Source organism: Microtus ochrogaster, chromosome 7 (genome assembly GCF_000317375.1).
Source record: "Microtus ochrogaster isolate Prairie Vole_2 chromosome 7, MicOch1.0, whole genome shotgun sequence".
Taxonomy (NCBI): Eukaryota; Metazoa; Chordata; class Mammalia; order Rodentia; family Cricetidae; genus Microtus; species Microtus ochrogaster.
In genome coordinates this window covers 83,979,064-83,988,136 of record NC_022014.1, presented here as the reverse complement: position 1 = coordinate 83,988,136, position 9,073 = coordinate 83,979,064, and the positions used below count along the sequence as shown (strand labels likewise).

Genomic DNA, 9,073 nt, shown 5'->3' with positions numbered 1-9,073 from the left:
TGTGGTTGCCGGGAATTGAACTCAGGACCTTTGGAAGAGCAGGCAATGCTCTTAACCGCTGAGCCATCTCTCCAGCCCCCTCTTGGTGTGTTTCTTGTGGCTTGAAGACAGACACCGTGTACACTGTGGCACCGTTGACTTTTGTCTAAAATGGAACACCAGTAACAGGCTGACAGCAGACTTTATTCTATGGCTTAAACTATAAATAATCTACAAAGTTCATGTCACTGTGTAGCAGAGCTGAGTACAGGGGACCCTGCTGCCACCTATAGTGGGGTGGAGACAGATGGGGGTCAGACATTTGGAACCCAGCAGATGCCACCTCCCAGCAGTGTCCTAGTGACCAGAGGCCCCAGTGGCCTGTGCTCCCCAAGAGCCACAGTCAAGGAATCTGACCCGGCCCTGAGGACAGTGGCCTCTGGCCTCCAGCATGGAGAGCATGAGCCAGTTTCGTGGCACATGCCTCCAATCCCAGCACTCAGGAGGCAGAGGTAGATGAATCTCTGTGAGTCTGAGGCCGGCCTGGTCGTCCAGGATGGCCTTGGCTACACAGAGAAACCCTGTCCTGGAAAAAAACCAAAACACACGGCACGCCTTTAATCCCAGCAGAAGCAGGTGGGTCTCTGTAAATTCGAGGCCAGACTGGTTTACAGAGCGAGTTCCAAGACAGCCAGGACTGTTATATAAACAGAGAAAATTTGTCTCAGAAAACACACACAAACAAAACAAAACAAACAAAGAAACAAAAACCCAAACACTTGGAAGCATCAAGTGCCCCTAAGTCAGTGTGTGCAGGGCTCAAGAAGGTACAGAGGAAGGGAGGGAGAGGCCACTGCCTGGGAACACCTATGCATCTTATGATGTGAATTCCTATCTTTGAGACTGAGGCAGGGGCCCAGCCTGTGGATCCAGAAACCTCCCCTCTCCTCACAGCGACTCAGGCCCTGTAGCTATCCTGCCTGTCCTAGAAACATCACGAGCACTCACTGGTGTGGAGGGAGCCTCAGTGCTCCCAGGAGGACCCTCACCTCAGTGTAGACACTGGCTCACTAATCTGTAGTACTGATCCTGCATCCCTAAACCAGAAAAGCATAACACTGAACAATGGCTACCTTCATACAGTCCCTGAGCACCCCTCCCCCAGCTCGGCAAAGCCCGTTTGTCCTGGAAACTGCAATCCTGTCCACTGGTCCTGTGGACCCAGGACGTTTTGCATTAGGCTGGATAAAACTGGCCTCTCCCTAAGGTGCCCCCCACGTTCCATCTAGGAAGTAGGTCTCCCGTCTGTCCTTCACAGAGTGGCATGCCGAAGCTAGGAGCTGAAAGGGTGGCAGAGGCATTCCCAGGTCCCAGAGCATAGCCTGTGCCTCTGGCCCTGGCACTCAGGCCTGCTGCCTGGGTGAGTGTACCCTCCCTGCATGTGCTACAGGCATGTCATCCTTCTGCCTCTCCTTCCTGGGGGGACAGAAATCAGCTCATGGGGTCCAAAGGGTCATTGGCCAGAACTGCAGAGAATGATTTCAGAGGAGGCCTTTGACCTGGCCAGACGCCCATAATGTCTTGAGCAAGCTGGGCAGCCTGTGTCAACGTGGCCAGCACAGCCTCTCCCCATAAGGCCACACTGGTAGATGAGGGGAAGATTGCCACATTCAGCTGTCCTGGGCCAGGAAAGTAGAGAAAAGCTAAAACACAGCAGCCCGGAGATGCCACAACCCTGAGGTGCCACAGTGAGGTGAGATGCAGGTACCGAGGGGCTTGCTCGCTGCCCACAGTGTAGCCATCACCGAGGGCCTCACAGTCCCTCACCAGCCTTGACCTGCTCTGACGTAGCCTAAGATGCTCAGGAGTCTCAAGTTGATAGACCCTGCAAAAGTTCCTGTCATCTCATCAAGTCGACCATCTGCAGAGAAATCTGAGCTACACAGCACCTGAACACACATGGAATCCCACACGTGAGGGTCCTGAAGCAGGTTCACAGATGCCCAGACACCTCCCCACCTCTCTCTTGCTCTCACTTTCTGCCCACACTATTGTGTCTTCCCAAGCCAGTTCTCAGGCCACCTCACAGGACAGCTCCTCCTGCAGCTGTCACTGCTGTCCTCAGCCCTGTCCCCACCCCCTGCAGAGGCAGAATTAGAATCAGAACAGGTTGTTATATAGGCAAGTACTTGGCAGGCACAGCCGCTCTCTGTAGGTGTTCCCTATATGATGGCTTGCTGTAGGCAGTGTCCACGCCTGGCGAAGTAACCTTCAGGAGGGATGGTGGGACCATACCACCCAGGCTCCGTCTCCTGAACTCCATGGCAGTGGCTTTAGCTGAGGTCCTTGCTCTTCTGCTGTACAGAGCTCAGGGGACATGGTGGTCAGCAGTCCTGTGAACGGAGCCCAAGTGCTGGCCATGCAGCGTTGGGTTCCCCATGGTGAGGCATGAGGCAGGGGTCTGGGACAGGAATGGGAACGCCGGCTGTATTCACCCGCGCAGGCCAAACTGTGGTAGGGAGCCTCCGAGCATTCGAAGGGCCAGAGGGTGTAATGCGACCTGATCGATAAGCAGGATGGAAAGAGGAGCTCATGTTGAAAAAAGAGATCTGGGGTGCACACAGGTCCCATGGGGACAGGAGAGGTCGCAGTGAAGGCTGGTTAACCCCCGAAGTCGGGCTGACTGGAACAGCCAAGCTCAGGACAACCTGGAAATGTCAGCTGGGCCCAGGAACACAGCTTGGACTGAGTCCTGGGCTGCAGTCAGGGCCCAGGGCAAGCCCTCCTCAGTCCCAAGACAGGTTCTGGAGACCTCACTGAGTCCTGTCCTTTGGAAAGCCACATCAGGGCAACCATAGAGCTGGGAGGTCACATGACATCCTGGAGCCAAGCAGCTGGGATAGTAGCTTTGAAGATGGCTGCTGGGGTCAGAGCTGAGGCTCAGAAAGTACTGCCCCTTGGTAGTCAGACATCTCGGTGCCCCAGTGCAGACAGAGCCAAGCCCATCTCCAGTCCAAACACGGTCAGCGGTCCCCACCCCAGACCCCAGGATCCAGTGTTCACTGGTAACGTGCCATGAGCTGCAGTGACCCCACACACGGATCCGTAAGGCTCCAACTCCGCTCCCTCAATTAAGAGCCACAAACTAGAACCTTCCACAAGCAAGTGCCAGGCAGAGACAGATCTATTAGGAGGCTGATGAGCAGGGGACTCTGCCTGGCAGTCTCCGTCCAGATTTCTCCCTGGTGTCTACTCAGCTGCCCAGGTGAAGAAGTAGAATCCCAGAGAGGCAGAGTGGCTTTTACAGGCAAGTTACTGGTCAGCACAGGTGGAACAAACCTCCGGTCACAAGGACTAGGGCCTCAGACAGGCTGGACATGCTACCTACTGTCATGCCTCCCCTACAGAGTAGCAGGCTGGGTCCCCCAGCCCTGGAAGCCTGGGAGTTAGGCCAGGTACCTCCTCCCCTCCCACAGGGAGGACTCTGAAAAGCAGAGTGTTCTGTTCTTCTTCTAAGCAGACCTGTGCAGAACAGTTCAAGTCAACCCTCCCAGCTCTGGGTCTGTCTGCTCAGCTCTCAGTGACACCGGCATGAGCCGTGCACAGCTCCACTGTGACCCCTAGCTGGGCTGGGCTGCTTCCTTCCTTGGCCTTTGCGCCTGCAAAAGTAGAGGCAGCAAGAGGCTCTAGCATGAAGCCCTGTCTGTGATTCCTGTCCCTCCATGATGTCTTCTGGGAGACTCACCAGGTGACATGGCAGCTAGTGACTGGGAGACAGATGGGGTGGGAACATCTGTGTATCTGGGTTTGGAGAACCAGACACAGCAGGAGCAGTGCTCCGGCTCCCAGAAGGCTCCCGAGTCAGGTAGCAGAGCCTGGTTCATCAGGAGCTAGAACAGAAAAGGCCCTAATGAGGTTGCTGGTTCTAGGTGTTCCAAAGTTTCCTCAAGCTGGATGGTGGTGCACACCTTTAATCCCAGCACTCAGGAGGCAGAGGCAGGCGTGCAGATCTCTGTGAGTTTGAGGCCAGCCTGGTCTACAGAGTGAGTTCCAGGACAGCCAGGGCTACACAGAAAAACCTGGTCTTGAAAAACAAAATAAAAAAGTTTCCTCAGAAAATTGGACATAGGATGACCTGTCTGTAACCCCAGCCCTTCACAAAGCTGAAGCAAGAGGATTGTTGTGAGTTTAAAGCCAGCATGGATACAAAGCAAGACCCTAATTTTAAGAGACAGACACAAGAAAAAGACACACACACACACACACACACACACACACACAGCAAAGCAAAAAGGAATGCAGGATGGGAAGCAGGGTGGAGGGCGGCTCATCTGCCTGTCATTTCCCTGAAGCCCCTGCCCACTGCACAGTGGATTAAACTGGGCACTGTGTGGCTGAACTGACTCTTACCCTACTCAATACCCATTCAGCATGTGCCAGGTCCATGGGGGTCAGAGAGGTGAACTCATCAATGCTGAGCAAACCGTGCCTATCACCTCCCAGCCTGCAAGGCTGGCAAGCAGTGGGGTTAGGTCCCCAAACCACTAGACTGTTATAAAATGCCGAGCGCATGGTGCTGCCTGCTTTTAATCTCTGCATTTGGGAGGCAGGGGCAGGTGGATTCCAATTTTTTGTTTTTGTTTTTGTTTTTTTCGAGACAGGGTTTCTCTGTGGCTTTGGAGCCTGTCCTGGAACTCGCTCTGTAGACCAGGTGAGCCTTGAACTCAGATATCTGCCTGTCTCTGCCTCCTGATTACTGGGATTAAAGGCGTGAGCCACCACCACCTTGGCTGGGTACCCAATTTCTAGGCCAGGCAGTTTACATAGTGAGTTCCAGGTAAACCAGGGCTACACAGTAAGAGCCTGCCTAAAAAGAAAAAAGTATAAAAATGCAAAAGTCCCAGCTTGCGGTGGTGGTGGCACACGCCTTTAATCCCAGCACTCAGGAGGCAGAGGCAGGCGGATCTCTGTGAGTTCGAGGCCAGCCTGGTCTGTGAGAGCGAGTTCCAGGACAGGCTCCAAAACTACAGAGAAACCCTGTCTTCCCCGCTCCCCCAAATGCAAAAGCCCCAGTTCCAAGTAAACTAGAAGTTTCCTGTCTGCTGGGCCAGGCCACCAGAGAGAAAGGACAGGTCTTTAGGGAAGTGAAATAATGTCTCACAAAAGAAATGCTGGGGGTTTTTGTGATTTTTTTTATGAGTTTTTGAGACAGGGTTTCTCTGTAGTTTTGGAGCCTATCCTGGAACTTGTCGACCAGGCTGGCCTCGAACTCACAGAAATATGCCTGCCTCTACCTCCCAAGTGCTGGGATTAAAGGTGTGTGCCACCACCACCTGGCAAGAAATGCACTTTTAGTGTCAAAGACTCAAAAGACAGAAAAGGTCAAATACAGATGGTCACCTACAAGGCCTAGATGTGGCTTGCCAGTTAAGTCTGGGTGCTGGCAGCAGCAGGAAAATGCTCGCTATACCATGCATGGCATAAGTGGACACTGGCAGGGATGCTGTGTTTACCTGCACAGTGCAGCTCCCAGGTCCCTGGCCTGTCTCTGTCACGAATGTTGGAAGTGTTCCTGAACACCCCCTATCTACTCAGGCCCTGACACGGGTCAACTGACTGGACTCTCCATGGGGTGATCTGTCATGAACGGAAGGTGGGGCCACCTGCCCCATCTCCTTAGGAAATGGACACAGCAGGTCAGGATGTTTTTGTTGTTTTGTTTCTGTGTGCTGGGGGGAGAGGCAGACCCAGGATCTGCCAAGAATATATGGAGCCCATGCCCACAAAGACCTCTTAAACTGCACCCCAGTCAGGATCCAACACGATTGCTGCCACTAGCTAGGGCTAGGTCATTATGGGGGGGAGGGGTCTACTGGCCTCTACAGGCTCCTGCAAAGGAAAACAGAATGAGTGCTCACGGGTGGTTGATGTGTATGACCAGCTCTGGGTACGTGTGTATGACCAGCTCTGGGTACGCACGCACACACGCATGCACGCACGCCCCCGCTTCCTATGCCCCTGACCTGCACTTTTTCTGCCTCTTCCCTACAGAGTGCCCAGCATCTCCAGGAGCCAGCTGTCTCCAGAAGGTCGACCAGAGCCCTGTCACCATGCAAAGCCCCTTTGCTGTCAAAGGGCTAAAGATGGAAGCGCAGCCGAAGGCCACACATCCCAGACCCAGCAAGTCTCGTCCAGCTAAACCTACAAACTGCCAGCAGCCGGGGCATCCCAGGATCCGCAACTACAACCTCAAGGACTAAGCCTCAGCCTCCTGCAGGGGACCCAAGAGTGCTTCCGCCTCGGTGCTTGGAGCCTGTGCTGGTGCAGGTGTACACATGGCACGCAGGCGGCTGTGAGCACAGGCAGCCTCCCAGTGATGGCCTTCCTGATGCCACCAAGCCATTAAAACCCTCCTCCTTCTGCCTGGCCTGCAAAGTTGTCTATCTTGTCCCACTGCCACCTGCCTACATGGCCACTGACAGCCACTGCACACTGACTGTGTCGTTCTCTAGAACCTGGCAGTTGAGTAGCTACCTACGAAGTATGTTCTCAAAGAACATTGTACGAGCCTGGTGGGGCCCCATCACCCTAAGTACCGCAGGAACATATCCATATGCCCTTCTGAAAACCTCATCATGAGACCTACCTTAGGCCAATTCCTGCCCCAAGTAGAACTTAAGGATGGCTTTGGCCTTGGCCTTGCTGGGTATCCTCCAAGACAGACATGTGGAGGGCTTTCGGAGTGTAGGTCTCTCCCAGGTCTAGGTTTCTTTGTGACAATGACTAGTCTTGAGAATCTTTTTTTAAAATATTTATTTATTTATTATGTATACAATATTTTGTTTGTGTGTATGCCTGCAGGCCAGAAGAGGGCACCAGACCCCATTACAGATGGTTGTGAGCCACCACGTGGTTGCTGGGAATTGAACTCAGGACCTTTGGAAGAGCAGACAATGCTCTTAACCTCTGAGCCATCTCTCCAGCCCCTAGTCTTGAGAATCTTGCAGCTTTATTTTGCACATGTATAAAATACTGAGAGATGGCTCAGTGGTTAAGAGCATTGGTTGCTCTTCCAGCACCCACATGCAGCTCACAATGCTTGTAACTCCAGTTCCAGGGGATCTGAAACCCTCACACAAAGTATAGATCGGCAAAACACCCGTGTGATTAAATAAGTAAATAAATCTTTAAAAAATACTAACAGTGATTACTCTCTGGCTGGGCCAGACAAACATCACAGGAAAGCCCACACGAGTTATGTGGTCTGGGGTGTCACGTGAGAACCTCAGGCCTAGGTAGCAGAGATCTGCACATCATTCTTGTGTTTGTAGTAGGCTTCTCTGCAGGTGCATACACCAAGAGCCATGGGATGTCTTCACAACAGCCCACCTGGGCACACTGTGCTTCCAGGATCAGCGGCGGCAATGCAAGGCCATCCTGATGTGGCTCCTTCACAGGCCAGCTGCGCGTTGCTGGTTAGGCCACACGTATGTGAAATGTAGCCTTGCAACATGCATGGAGGGATAGAGGGAGAGGAGCAGATGTCTGCTCTGACCTCAGCACCCTACAATGGACAGGCCCAGACCCTGCATTCAGCCTCTCCTGGTTACAACCCCTCCACCTGAGTCCCTAGAGCTGCAGACCTCTGCTGACTACTTCCTGCTGACCAGCACCAGGAGGTGGGGTTGGGCAGCTCTGGCTGGCACAGGCACAAGCCTTTTGAACTGGCCCGAAAACCGAGACACCCAAACGAACACCAAAGCGAAGACCCTTGAATGGGGGCGGTGCAGGTACAGAACCTGGGTCTCTATAGAATACACACGACAGCGGAAGATGCCAACAGCGAGGCATAAAATGGGCCTTAAAGACATGGGGGCAGTGGCTGGAGAACTTGGGGGCAAGCCAGCATGCGGGCAGAACACACCTGCCAGTCCTGTAGGCTGACCTTCCGCAGACAGCCTGGGTGGACAATCAAGTTGGGGAAGCTAGAAACCAGGGTTGACAAACAAGGCTGAAGCTCTGGCACTCGTTCGCATCTACGCTTTTTCAGACACCAAGCAATAGAGAGGCAGTCAAGGACCACTACCCCCTCCCCGCCAAAAACAAAAAAACAAAAAGCACTGCCCCATAAGGAGGTGTCTCTTTGGTGACCAGGGCCTAAAGGGGAAGGACAGAAGGGAAGGGAGCCACCTCTCTGGGCGCTCCGGAGGCCCCCTGAGCAGTTCGTCTCTTTTTGGTCGGTGGGTTTGTCATCTTCCGCCCCCAAACTCGCTGACCCTTTCAAAAGAGGAATTTGAGGGAGGGAGGGAGAGGGTCCCGGAAACGAGGATCTCAGGGAGGCGCTCAGCAGCTCCTTTGTTCCCACCGTGCGGGGGAGGGGTGGTATCCCGCTCGCCAGATGGCCGCGCCTGGACCGTGCGCGGACTCCGGAGACCGCGGCATGCAGCCTGTCAGTATTCCTGATCCTGCTCACTCTACCCGTCCCTGCCCGCATCCTGGTCTCCAAGGTGGCCACCGAGAGGGTGTCCGAGAAAGCTGAGCCACGATGACCGGTAGTAACCCCGCAGGAGGCGCCCTCCGCCAGGGTCAACGACCGCGCTTGCGCGGGGGCCCGCGAAGCGCCTCGCCGCCGCTCCCGGCCCATCACCCTATTGCCTAGCAACGCCCACCCGCGCGCCGCCATTGGGCCGTCGCGGACGGCCTCGGCATCCCATTGGTCTCGATGTGGAGCAGGCCACGCCCCTCAGCTCCGCGCGCGCTACGATCGCGGCGTGAAGTCGGGGGTGACACGAGCTCGTGGCCCCGCGTGGCCCCGGTGTCTTCCGCGCAGTCCCCAGTGTGACCAAGCACGCCCGTCCCACGCCGCGCGCGCGCGCGCACCGTGCACACCTGGCCCGGCCCCGGGGGTGGGGAGGGCGGGAGAGATGAGGGCGTCGGGCCCGGGCCCGCGTGGCCTGCGCGAGGCCGGGGGCGGGGGACGGAAGCGGGCGGGGGCCGCGCGCTCCTTCGGCGGTGGCGCGCACCCGCGCTGGGTCCCGGCTGGGGGCGGCGCGCGCGGGCATCACCCCACCGGCGGCGGCGCGCCGGGTCCCGG

The 9,073-nt window shown here is 55.4% G+C and overlaps 1 protein-coding gene across 5 annotated transcripts in view; it reads left to right on the top strand.

Annotated features, from left to right (window-relative positions):
* Positions 1-6,804, top strand: part of Ccdc57 (coiled-coil domain containing 57) — a 94,865-nt gene extending 88,061 nt beyond the window's left edge. For all 5 annotated transcript variants that reach the window (XM_026780252.1, XM_026780250.1, XM_013347578.2 and 2 more), the window contains one exon: positions 6,031-6,804. In XM_026780252.1, the coding sequence (XP_026636053.1) occupies positions 6,031-6,239 (209 nt within the window). In that variant the 3' untranslated portion in view covers positions 6,240-6,804. The remainder of the gene's footprint in view (positions 1-6,030) is intronic.
* The last annotated feature ends 2,269 nt before the right edge of the window (positions 6,805-9,073 follow it).